Source organism: Euprymna scolopes, chromosome 3 (genome assembly GCF_053919585.1).
Source record: "Euprymna scolopes isolate OS-2025 chromosome 3, ASM5391958v1, whole genome shotgun sequence".
Lineage (NCBI taxonomy): Eukaryota > Metazoa > Mollusca > Cephalopoda > Sepiida > Sepiolidae > Euprymna > Euprymna scolopes.
In genome coordinates this window covers 20,532,214-20,546,474 of record NC_136484.1, presented here as the reverse complement: position 1 = coordinate 20,546,474, position 14,261 = coordinate 20,532,214, and the positions used below count along the sequence as shown (strand labels likewise).

At 32.4% G+C, this 14,261-nt stretch overlaps 1 protein-coding gene across 1 annotated transcript in view; it reads left to right on the top strand.

Moving 5' to 3' along the window:
* Nucleotides 1-14,261, top strand: part of LOC145253575 (WD repeat-containing protein 19-like) — a 144,236-nt gene that overhangs the window by 48,651 nt on the left and 81,324 nt on the right. The window contains exons 12-15 of the mRNA XM_080112947.1: nucleotides 3,649-3,755; nucleotides 8,727-8,846; nucleotides 10,541-10,687; nucleotides 13,666-13,746. Of these exons, the coding sequence (XP_079969073.1) occupies nucleotides 3,649-3,755; nucleotides 8,727-8,846; nucleotides 10,541-10,687; nucleotides 13,666-13,746 (455 nt within the window). The remainder of the gene's footprint in view (nucleotides 1-3,648; nucleotides 3,756-8,726; nucleotides 8,847-10,540; nucleotides 10,688-13,665; nucleotides 13,747-14,261) is intronic.

The window sequence follows — 14,261 nt, the reverse complement described above, 5'->3', positions numbered from 1 at the left end:
CTTCTATTTAATTTTTTATAATTTTACTATAGTTTTCTTCTCATTGAAATCTGAGAGAAAAATAGGAAATTATTCCCACTCCCCAGGTACTTCTTTACAATAAAAAACAAAAAATTTTCCCTACCATATCTAGAAAATTTGAAGCTGATAGATCTATTAACTTAGAAGTTGATTGATTGCGATTGTCAGACTGACTTCCTCATCTTGGTTTTTATCGTCACAACGTTTCGGCCGTTTTGCCCTCCGGCCTTCATCAGGTGTTTTGTATTGAACTGGGTAACCGTTTGTTAGGAGTCTCGAACCCAACCCTTTATTGTTATTATGGGGGTACTCTGTTCGGACTCCAGCTAGGCTCTGGAACATAGTTGCTGATTCTCTGTTTTGAATGTTACTTTTTACTGCCTTCGTTCAAGATTGAACTCAGCACCTTTGGGTAACTGTAAACTTAGAAGTTGTTAGCAAACAGACAACACTTTCATTTTTCACTTTTTCTTTTTACTTGGGAGGTCACCACTCATAAAGGCCTGGAGGTCACTCTAGGAAAAGGTTAAGTGTTAGATAGATGGTGAGAACATGATCAGTCATGGTGGAACTTGAGTACGGCTAGATTATCTAAGAAGATGGTTATTATATTCGGTTTCAACGATATATAATACTATGACAAAATATTCCGAGTGGGATGCGTAACAAAAAGAAGGTTTATTAGTACTTCGTAATAATACAAATACAAAATGGCTTCTTGCTTTTGAAGTTAGTTAAATGTTAATGAAGGTAAAAAAAAGGAACTTAGCGTGTGAGACCTAAGCGCTCGTCCCTGTGAAGCTTGGTTAACTGGAGTACACTTATAGAGTGTCCGACGCGAGACTGCAAAACAAGACAAGACACCCCCACCTTAAAATGGTAGCTCTTTTATATCCTGTTTCGTATCCGGTTCGATACGTAGTTATGTCCCTTATAACAATGGTAAAATATTTTGGCAAGAGAGTTCTTCAATTCTCAGTTGCCAAAGTTGGAAAATGCAGAAAAAAAGAAGTACAGAAGACACACAAGATTGAGATAAGGATAATATATGTATTAAATTATTAAATTAACCAAGAATAAAGAAAAGTCCTTGCAAAACTAATTGCGTTTGTGGTTTTAAAAGTCCAACTATAGTTTTTTACGTTCGAGAAATAGACGACCTTAAGAATGTTCAGATTTAAAGAGGAAAGGTTTCTTTACTTGTTGACTGGACGGAATTGCATTCAGAAAGAGAAAGAATAAGGGCTTTTTGCATTCAGCGCAACAAATAGGGGGGTGCTGATTGGTTAAGGAGCATTGCCTTGACCAATCAGACAGGTCTTTTTTTAGAATAGTAGTAGTGGCCAAGAAGATAATTATTTTATGGAGGAAAGAAAAGTACACCCTCAATAGGAACTTACTTACATTAATTTTAAAGACGACCATGTTATAGTCAGCCAGGAAGCAGACACATGGTATTGTGTTCTGCAAATGGTCAGTTTGTGGAAATTATTTCCACCATCTTTGTTTCTTCCTTTTACTCTTTATTTTCTTCCTCCTTCCTTCCTTCCTTCCTTCCTGCCCCTTCCCTAGCTTTCATGCCCTTTTCCCTCTTTTTACATCATGTGACAGCATTATGCCCATTGATTGGAAGGGACGTTTTCTGCGTCAAATTGGAGCACGCTGGGGCTTTGAATTAATATCATCAGTTGAGAAAAGGACATCGCCGAGAGAACAAGAAAGATGTATCGAATGCATTTCTTTAAGGTCTCGGGTGGGAGGGATACCTGAAGAATTGCTAAAGGCGATGTACAGCTCTGTCCTAACAGGACATTAAAATTATTGAGAAGATAACTAGGCAGAGAGATGTGAATTCAATTATCGAGAAAGATAATTGAGGATTAAGAAGAAAATTTGTCTTGAGAAGTTTTACAAAGAAACTTGAAAAAATTAAAATATTCTACCTTCATGGAATTTTAACCTTTGTGAAAAAAGGAACACAGAACGAACCTACAGGAAAAGGATTGATAACTATTAAAATAAGGACTCGGAATATTTAAAAAAAAAAAAAAAATAAGAAAAAAGGGAACTTTATATTGTTTCCATTTGGATAAAAGCACCTAGAAGCTTCCAGTAAGTGCACCCCCCTTTCTCTTTCTCTCTCTCTCTTCCTCTTTCTTTCCCTTCATACTCTCTCTTCAGCAGTTACTACTACAAGAAACCTTGTAAGCCAGATAGACATTTTTTGGCAGCTCTATGACGTCACAAACTTTTCTTTCTGTCATTATATTTAATAAATTAGATTTCTCCTTTTTTTTGTTATTTCTTCCTTAATTGTTTCAGTGTTTTACTTGATATACATAACTTGTATTTAGCTTCTTTTTTTTTTTTTTTTTTTTCTTTTTTACACAGGCATCACCACATTATCAAGGCCAAGAGGCCATTCGAGGATAAGGGTTAAAGAGTGTACAGTAGAAATTGGACAATATAGTAATCAATTCGGTAAATTTGTTAACTTATATGGAACGACTCATCAAGAACTTGTTTACATTAGACTTGAAGACAACCATATTGTAGTTAGCTGGAAAGCAGGAAAACGGAAGATAATTCCACAGGCGTACAGTTCTAAGAAAGAAGTTTTGTTCATGGAATCTACGTTTAGGTTTAGGCACAGATAAAGAGTTATGAAGAATTACCTTCCATAGGAAGAAGTTGATAAAAATTTCTTCAAGTTATAGGAAAAATACTCTGTTCATGCAATTTTCATTTAGTTTTAGGCACAGATAACGAGTGAGGGAAGTTGTTGGCAGGTGTTACAACTGAGCAAGTATTTGTTGGGAATGTTTTACAAGAAGAGACCATAGATTGGAGTTCAGTTAAGCACCTACCATTAGTAATGATAGAACAGAGACAGACTTATAACGTCTTTTATTTTTTTTCTATTCAAACATTGAAAACACAAATTGGTGTTGTCATCATCATTATCATCATCATGATAATTAACAAGTGACCAAGGAATATTCTTACTCTTGTATTTCAAATCTAATAGATTAAGAATAAAGACTGACAAAAAAAAAAAAATGATTCTTTAATGTAATTAACTTGGGTGCTTCTTTAGAATTACACATATTAAAAACACAAAAATACAGAAAAATCTTTATACCATGAAACAAAGATGTAATATTCAAAAAAATCACATAAATTGATCAAGTAGCTTTTTTTTTAAATAAAAAATCAAATTGTATGACCAAGCAAAATGTAGGATTTTCATTGGCCATGTTGAATAAGTAAAAGAGAGACAACTCAATTCGAAATATCAAGATCAAAATCAGCCTTATAATGGATACATTTAGTATTAAAATAACTTACAACCGTAATTTTTTATTTTAGTTGAAAAAAAACTACTCGATCAATTAACGTAATTTTTAGAATATGACATCTTCGTTCTGTGACAAGTATGTATATCATAAAAATTTTTCTGTATTTTTTTTTATAAATGTAATCCTAAGATGCACCTTAACTTGCAATACAATTGAATTTGAAATGATTATTTTTTTAATCACTGAACATTGCGGTTGGTAAGGCAGTATTCTTAGAAAAGTGTTTGAATTTGATTGAACGGATTCTATTTTTCAATTTGTTTTGCAGGTTCCGCAAAGCTTCGAGAACAGGACTACCTTGGAAGTGTCCAAGACATCTGCTTGAACTCTGAATATGTTGCTGCTCGCATCGAAGGCAAAATACAACTTCATATTGTAAGTTCGCTTTTCTTTTCTTTTTTTTTGGATTGTATGAAATTTAAATAAACATCATCCTTGTTCTTTGGAAACAGCTGAAGAATTTGAATGCAAAATGTGATAATTTCTTAAAATTAGGAAAATTCAAAATCCAGAATCCAACTAAAAAGCTTATTTTAATTGAAAAGGACAAATGCACCATCTAGGTAGAGCTTGTTTGTAATATCATTATTACTGATACTACTACTACAGCTAATAATAATGATATTGGCTGGTGTAACCAGATCAGGCTGTCTGAAGTTACTGGTTTCCTGACATAAAAATGTACCAAATATTTATGTTATTGTTTTTTTTTTCCTTTCCTTTTGCAAAATTCAATCATGTTCTGCAAAGCTAAAAACAAAAATAACAATTTTCTTCTGCAAAACAACCAAACCAAACACCATGGATAAATATTTGGAGATATACAAAAAACTTGAAGTATAAAAATGTTTTCTAAAATTACTGAAATCAGCATTAAAAAACCTGAAACGGGTTGGTATGCTGTAAAATAAAGCAACCATACCAAAAGGAACTTGAAACATAAAAACTTGTTTCAAAATTATTGGATTCAGCATTAAATAACGGGTTGATATGTCATAAAACAAAATTACTGGATTCAGCATTAAATAACGGGTTGATATGTCATAAAACAAGATTACTGGATTCAGCATTAAATAATGGGTTGATATGTCATAAAACAAAATTATTGGATTCAGCATTAAATAATGGGTTGATATGTCATAAAACAAAATTACTGGATTCAGCATTAAATAATGGGTTGATATGTTATAAAACAAGATTACTGGATTCAGCATTAAATAATGGGTTGATATGTTATAAAACAAAATTATTGGATTCAGCATTAAATAATGGGTTGATATGTCATAAAACAAAATTACTGGATTCAGCATTAAATAATGGGTTGATATGTTATAAAACAAGATTACTGGATTCAGCATTAAATAATGGGTTGATATGTTATAAAACAAAATTATTGGATTCAGCATTAAATAACGGGTTGATATGTCATAAAACAAAATTACTGGATTCAGCATTAAATAATGGGTTGATATGTTATAAAACAAGATTACTGGATTCAGCATTAAATAATGGGTTGATATGTCATAAAACAAAATTACTGGATTCAGCATTAAATAATGGGTTGATATGTCATAAAACAAAATTACTGGATTCAGCATTAAATAATGGGTTGATATGTCATAAAACAAAATTATTGGATTCAGCATTAAATAACGGGTTGATATGTCATAAAACAAAATTACTGGATTCAGCATTAAATAACGGGTTGATATGTCATAAAACAAAATTATTGGATTCAGCATTAAATAACGGGTTGATATGTCATAAAACAAAATTATTGGATTCAGCATTAAATAACGGGTTGATATGTCATAAAACAAAATTATTGGATTCAGCATTAAATAACGGGTTGATATGTCATAAAACAAAATTATTGGATTCAGCATTAAATAACGGGTTGATATGTCATAAAACAAAATTATTGGATTCAGCATTAAATAATGGGTTGATATGTCATAAAACAAAATTATTGGATTCAGCATTAAATAACGGGTTGATATGTCATAAAACAAAATTATTGGATTCAGCATTAAATAACGGGTTGATATGTCATAAAACAAAATTATTGGATTCAGCATTAAATAACGGGTTGATATGTCATAAAACAAAATTACTGGATTCAGCATTAAATAACGGGTTGATATGTCATAAAACAAGATTACTGGATTCAGCATTAAATAATGGGTTGATATGTTATAAAACAAAATTATTGGATTCAGCATTAAATAATGGGTTGATATGTCATAAAACAAAATTACTGGATTCAGCATTAAATAATGGGTTGATATGTTATAAAACAAGATTACTGGATTCAGCATTAAATAATGGGTTGATATGTTATAAAACAAAATTATTGGATTCAGCATTAAATAACGGGTTGATATGTCATAAAACAAAATTACTGGATTCAGCATTAAATAATGGGTTGATATGTTATAAAACAAGATTACTGGATTCAGCATTAAATAATGGGTTGATATGTCATAAAACAAAATTACTGGATTCAGCATTAAATAATGGGTTGATATGTCATAAAACAAAATTACTGGATTCAGCATTAAATAATGGGTTGATATGTCATAAAACAAAATTATTGGATTCAGCATTAAATAACGGGTTGATATGTCATAAAACAAAATTACTGGATTCAGCATTAAATAACGGGTTGATATGTCATAAAACAAAATTATTGGATTCAGCATTAAATAACGGGTTGATATGTCATAAAACAAAATTATTGGATTCAGCATTAAATAACGGGTTGATATGTCATAAAACAAAATTATTGGATTCAGCATTAAATAACGGGTTGATATGTCATAAAACAAAATTATTGGATTCAGCATTAAATAACGGGTTGATATGTCATAAAACAAAATTATTGGATTCAGCATTAAATAATGGGTTGATATGTCATAAAACAAAATTATTGGATTCAGCATTAAATAACGGGTTTATATGTCATAAAACAAAATTATTGGATTCAGCATTAAATAACGGGTTGATATGTCATAAAACAAAATTATTGGATTCAGCATTAAATAACGGGTTGATATGTCATAAAACAAAATTATTGGATTCAGCATTAAATAATGGGTTGATATGTCATAAAACAAAATTATTGGATTCAGCATTAAATAACGGGTTGATATGTCATAAAACAAAATTACTGGATTCAGCATTAAATAACGGGTTGATATGTCATAAAACAAAATTATTGGATTCAGCATTAAATAACGGGTTGATATGTTATAAAACAAAATTACTGGATTCAGCATTAAATAATGGGTTGATATGTCATAAAACAAAATTACTGGATTCAGCATTAAATAATGGGTTGATATGTTATAAAACAAGATTACTGGATTCAGCATTAAATAATGGGTTGATATGTTATAAAACAAAATTACTGGATTCAGCATTAAATAATGGGTTGATATGTCATAAAACAAAATTACTGGATTCAGCATTAAATAATGGGTTGATATGTTATAAAACAAGATTACTGGATTCAGCATTAAATAACGGGTTGATATGTTATAAAACAAGATTACTGGATTCAGCATTAAATAATGGGTTGATATGTCATAAAACAAAATTACTGGATTCAGCATTAAATAATGGGTTGATATGTCATAAAACAAAATTATTGGATTCAGCATTAAATAACGGGTTGATATGTCATAAAACAAAATTATTGGATTCAGCATTAAATAACGGGTTGATATGTCATAAAACAAAATTATTGGATTCAGCATTAAATAACTGGTTGATATGTCATAAAACAAAATTATTGGATTCAGCATTAAATAACGGGTTGATATGTCATAAAACAAAATTATTGGATTCAGCATTAAATAACGGGTTGATATGTCATAAAACAAAATTATTGGATTCAGCATTAAATAACGGGTTGATATGTCATAAAACAAAATTATTGGATTCAGCATTAAATAACGGGTTGATATGTCATAAAACAAAATTATTGGATTCAGCATTAAATAACGGGTTGATATGTCATAAAACAAAATTATTGGATTCAGCATTAAATAACGGGTTGATATGTCATAAAACAAAATTATTGGATTCAGCATTAAATAACGGGTTGATATGTCATAAAACAAAATTATTGGATTCAGCATTAAATAACGGGTTGATATGTCATAAAACAAAATTATTGGATTCAGCATTAAATAACGGGTTGATATGTTATAAAACAAAATTATTGGATTCAGCATTAAATAACGGGTTGATATGTCATAAAACAAAATTATTGGATTCAGCATTAAATAACGGGTTGATATGTCATAAAACAAAATTATTGGATTCAGCATTAAATAACGGGTTGATATGTCATAAAACAAAATTATTGGATTCAGCATTAAATAACGGGTTGATATGTTATAAAACAAAATTATTGGATTCAGCATTAAATAACGGGTTGATATGTCATAAAACAAAATTATTGGATTCAGCATTAAATAACGGGTTGATATGTCATAAAACAAAATTATTGGATTCAGCATTAAATAACGGGTTGATATGTCATAAAACAAAATTATTGGATTCAGCATTAAATAACGGGTTGATATGTCATAAAACAAAACAACCAATCTACTAGTACTACTACTACTACTACATCTTTTTTAATTTCAAAAAAATAATCTTTAAATATTTAAAGTTTGCAGATATTTTCTTTTGACAAAACCTTGATACAAAAATGCTAAATTAAAAAAAATTCTAAGACTTACTCAAAAAGTTAATTATAAAATAAACTGGTGTAGGACAGTTATTTCTAATTGAACAAAGTTAATGTTATTGTTAATTAGCTGAACTAGTTGTTTGTCAGGTTTTGATTTATTATTTTATTTCTAAAAAGGTGTTTATGGTTAATGTGTAGAACATTTTGAATGACTCTTATAGATACATTTTTTGGTTATAGTCCTCTAATGTACTTCCAGCGCTACCGGCTACCAGTGTAGGTCTACTGGAAGTAGTGACAAGGCAAATTAGTTCCTTCATTTTTTTTTTTTTTCATTCCTATATCTACCTTGTGCATGTACTGTTTTTTTTTATTATTTTTTTCCGATCGTTCTTTTTTCATTTAATAATCATTGAAAAGTTTTTATTTTAATCAAGAATTATTGAAATTAATTATATTATCTAAGAATCATTGAAAACACTTTTTAAAATCTTTTCATAACATGTATTGGATGCGTTTTTTTTTTATGATGTTTGAAATTTTGTTATTTTGATTTCAATAATTTTATTTTTATACTTTCATAAATTCAAATAAAAATCTTTTATTTAAAATTAAAAAAAAAACTCCTTTTATTTTTTTTTCAGTTGGATATGGATAACATTAGCCAGGAAGTTGGGCAGCATGGATCTCGTTTGTTTGAGGTCAGCAAATCAAAGATCACTTTCCATGCGATGACGCAAGAGTTTCTGATCTTCTGCACGGATGTAAGTAAATTTCCAGGAATTGAAATGTTTTTGTTATTGGATGTGTTTGAACATGTTTTCCCTCACATATACACACCCACATGTACGCACGCACGCACATACGCACACACATGCACACATCCTTATACACACACCCACATGTACGCATGCACATACGCACAGACACGTACATATATTCACGTTCACACAATCACATTCACGTGCATACACACACACACACACACACGCTAACATACACAGATGTACGCACATGTACGCACACGGGAAACGTCACTTCCCCTGAAAGGAATTCCAGACATGCGCAGTCAGAACACTCACCCCGATATAAAAGTCAACAACACCATTCAACTTGCCTCTTTCTTCCCTTTTTGCCTGGATTCGTCAACCAGGCAAGTTCGGCATCCATAGCTCTTGGCTTGAAGACTTTTCCACGTGGACGACTGCTATCATGAACACACGGTTTTGCTGAGGCCAACACTCCCTTTCTATTTCCCTTTTTACATGCGGGACGGCCATTTCTCGTCCTCAACTTTATTCCTTTCTTTTCCACGCATGTAGTCATCAACACCTGAATGCACACGTGTTACATCTAAACCATTTAATTTTGACAGAAAATAAACAACATGTTTATTTTATCCAGCAATTGAGTTTTTTGTTTCCTTCATTCCATTCGTTTCATTATTTTCTTTTGTAGCGAGTTAGGATATTTATATCCTGGTCCGCAACAGATGTATGCCATATAAGAATTGACCAATTGTTTTGTCTTTTTTTTTTTTTAATTATCTTAGCATTTTGTTCTAGCTGGTGATGGAGCATCCTATCGGATGCCAGACATTCATCCACTATTACATACAATCCAACCAGGAGATCTTTCTAAGATTCTAACTAATTTTTAAAAATTCCATTGAATTCATTATATCTTGTGTTTTTGGAACAATCAATTTTGTAAATGCTAATCTGCATAATTTAATCTCCCTGATATATAAAAAAACACAATTTAAGACTGTAAATAATAAATATAATTTTTTATATATATATATATATAAAAGAACACAATTTAAGTTGGTTGGTTGTTTTTGTTTTACGGCATATCAATCCTTTTCAGGTTATTTAATGCTGAATCCAAAGATTTTGAAGAAAGATTTTTTAATAGAATATATTTATTGTTTTCAAGTCGATTTCTTTTTAACCTATAGTTTGGACCCTAACAGGTACTACCACTCCAGGTCAGAGTGGACCTGGGAGCAATGGCAATTAAAGGGTGGCTCCACACTCCCCAAAGCCCGCAAGCTGGGGCCTCACCACTGGATATAGTTTAAGGCCATATCCAGGACACACAATTTAAGACTGTAAATTATAATTTACAAGAATTTATTGTTCCACAGGATACTCAAAAAAGAAATATATAGATTATGACAAGCTCTATTTCCTGTTTTGGTTGTATTGAATTTTTTATTTGGTCGGGATTACTATATAAATATTAATATTTATATTTGCTTTAAGTTTACAGAAGCTTTTGGCTTGTAAATCTAATTTTTACTTCTTGATTTTATATGTGTGTGTATATATATATATATATATATATATATATATATATATATATATATATATATATATATATATATATATATATATATATATATATATAAACAGAGACCCAGCACATTTTATATTTTTTATTTCTATCTTGATAGTCAGGATTGATCCAATATTTTTTCATGGAAGATTGGAGATTTGTAAATGAATATAAACACGCGTGTGCCATCATCCGAGTTTATCCTCATCCTTTGGGTCACTTGATATTCATCGATAACAAATATGATGGTTTTATCTATAATCCGGTAAGTAAATATTTTTTGTTTTGTTATGGTTGTATTTACAATATGTTGTATATTACTGAGGGTATTATGCTCTTAAAGTTCAGTGTAGAGTGAGTTATTAAGGTATGATTGACCCTAAGTTTGTCTACTCTGTATTCATTTATTGCAAGAAAGTGAGATAAGTAATGGATTGCTTGGGTTTAGTCATGAGACATAGAAGAATTTGAAGAAGTCTTCAGTTCTAATAAAAATAGAAGTATTTAAAGTCTGAATAGATAGGATCATTCATATCTTATACATTATGACGATGATCCAGTCGAAATAATTCTTTTTAAGAAAAATGAATCCACAGTTAAGGTTTGACGTAAGATCCTTTGCTGAAAAAACTTTAGTGATCATGCAAGAACTAACGTCAGATTCGGACAGATAGGAATATTTGTGTTCTGTAGAATTTGGAGAATTATGGTTCACAGCACCAGAACTCTTTATAAGGGGGACTTTTTTCCTTGTTCACAGTTTTTTTCCATATGCATGCTCATCTTTTGCTGATGGAGGTTTATTCATCAAATATGAGAAAAAAAAACTTACATTTTTTTCCTTAGAGTTTGGCCATTTATGTTCAGTAACTTTTTTTTTTTTACACGGTGGTCACCGCTTATCAAGGCCCAGAAGCCACTCAGGGATAAGGGTTAATTCCAAATACAGTACGTTAGTGTGGAGATTTGATGAAGTGTTTACTTAAGGGGGCGGTTCATTAGCAATTTGTGAACGTTGGACTTGAAGCCATTCAAGTTGTACTCAGGTGGGAAGCAGGCAGACGGAACAGAGTTCCACAGGCGTGCAGTTCTAAGAAAGAAGCTTTGTTCATGGAATCCACGTTTTGATTTAGGCACAGATAAAGAGTGGGGGAAATTTTTCACAGTGGATTCAGCTAGACGGGTGTTTTTCGTGAAAGATTGGCGAGGGGGGACCAGAGATTGGAGTTCAGACGAGCACCTGCCATGGAAATAACGATAAAACAAGGATAGGCTCGCAACGTCTCTTCTGTGGGAGAGAGGTTGCAGGGTAGAGAAAAGGACATCCCCCACTAAGCCACAAAGTCTATTTTGTACTCTGTCAAGGCAGGATAGGCTATTTTTAGCAGCTACTGCCCAGATATGGCAGCAGTACTCCATCCTTGGCCGTACTTGGCTTTTATATAGATAGAGAATTGCATCAGTAGTAAGATATCTTCTGAAGTGGTAGAAGGATCCCACCATCTTTCCAGCAACCTTGGCAACAGACTTGATGTACGTGTTCCATTTCAGATCAGGAGTAAAGGTCAAACCCAGAAGCTTGTCAAAACACAGGGCCTCTCCCAGACAAGAGCCATCCATCCCAATTGATGCCAGATGGGGATCAGAGCGTTGATGATGTAAGGATAGGAGTTTGGTTTTAGATGCATTAAAAGTAACCAGCCACGTCTTCCCCCACTGAACCACGCGCTCGAGATCAGAGGAGAGAGAATCAGAGAGAACTTTGTTATTTACAGCCTTTGATGTGTTGCTGTAAATGGTCGTGTCATCAGCATAGATGTCAACAAATGATTTAAGTATGTAAAGTATTTAGCCACTTCACGTAGCTTATCTCATCTTCCTCCACGAAAGACACCATACCTCTTGAGTCTTCTCCTGGTCTTCCCACATTGGCAGCAGAGAAGGCTTACCTTTCGTTTCTTTGAGGTGAGGTTGTTTATTGCATTATATATATTATACAGCTCCTATCAATATTGGGATTATCAAGCAAAAAGCAACTCTTAATTAAGGAAAATGAATACCTATAGTTAAAGTATGTTTTAAGTAAAAACGTTGTTCTTTATATCTTTTTTTTTATTCCATTTTCAGCCCAAACACAGTGCGACTTTGATGTAGGGGGCTATTATTGGGGACATAAGTTGCAGGAATACTATGTAGGGAGTTGAGCAGTAAGATGTCTATTCCCATTACACTTGAACTTCTGGATGTCATTACAGTTAGGAAAGCAGGAACCCAGAAGGGAGTTCCGAAGTCTAGCAGTTCTAAGGAAGAAACTATTAGAGTAGAAGGCTTTCTTACATCTAGGCATCTCTACTGTATAGGGGTGGGATTTTGCTGCTTGTCGGGGGTATTACGAGAAAAAAAGAGATGATTTTAGATGACCCCCTCCTTGAAATAAAACGCAATTTCTACATGAAATAATTGAGCATATTTTCTAATTTTTAGATTTTATTTGCCCAAGAGATCGTTCTTTCTAACCATGCCGAGTTGGTGAGTGTACAATGCACATGAGAAAAGTTTTTAGCAGACAGACACACACACACACACACACACACACACACACACACACACACACACACACACACACTTACACAGACGTTTGAAATTTATATATTTAAATTTAGAAACTAAAGATTGTGCAACTTTATTTTCTTCAATATAATTTTTTCTGAAGATAAAAATTATTTCATCAATGGTGTTTGGGAATTAGAAACAGTCTATCACTTTAGCGTCCATCCTTCTTCGACAATGTTTTCAGTGGTTTGAGCATGCGGCTCGTCACCCAAAGAGAGAGCTCATTCATAAGGCCCTCTCTCCTCCCTCTCTGCCTGGCTGGCACAAATATGTCAGGTAGCAGTTGAAGATCTGGGCAATAACATTTAAGGATAACCTGGCAGTACTATCAGGCCCACAAGTAGTTGGTCTCCAGTATTGGAATCAGGAGTGGTTAGCCATTTCCTGCAATCTGGCCCAGGATCGTTGAAACTGGACTCTGATGATTAAAAGATGCAGTTTGTGCTCAGGAGGAAATCGGCTCAATTTGACCAGGATGATAGCCGCTACTAGTACACATACAAATAAGTATAAATGGGTTACTGTATCGCCATTAGTTTCTCCAAACTTTGAGAGGGGCACACATCTAAAAAGGCACCAAATCATTTTGCATTAATCCTACCTGTATTTTTATAATTTTTTTTTTTCTAGGTAAATGACCAGGTGGTGGCAGTACCTGGATTTGATGCCAATATTTGTGGTATTTTATGGGAGACACAACCTAATGATCAGGTGAGTTATAAAACAACTACATTTAACTTAATAAGAGGTTAGTGTAGTATACTTGAATTTCTGCAGAATTTGCTTGGCTTACATTGGACCGTTCATGCAAATGGGAAAATCAAATACACGCCTGATAAAGGGAGTTCTTCTTGAAATATTGCAACACAGAGATGCCATCTGACCTTCTGATGCAATTAAGAACATTCTACATGTAAAATATTATAAGGAACATATATATAACCCTAACCCTGCTGATACAAGCAAGAGCAGTCTATATGTAAAATATTAAATGCAATATATATATATATATATATATATATATATATATATATATATATACACACACATGTATTGAATCAATAAAGGTGAACTGTATAGCTTGTTTGTTCCACCGTTACATCTCAAGTTGCTTCAGTTTGTGCCTATCTATTAAATCCTTGCATTTTTCTGCCTCCTATGAACAGAAATATCATTTAACTTAATATTTGGTTGTACTAAATGAGGCAGAAAATAAAGTTTCTGAT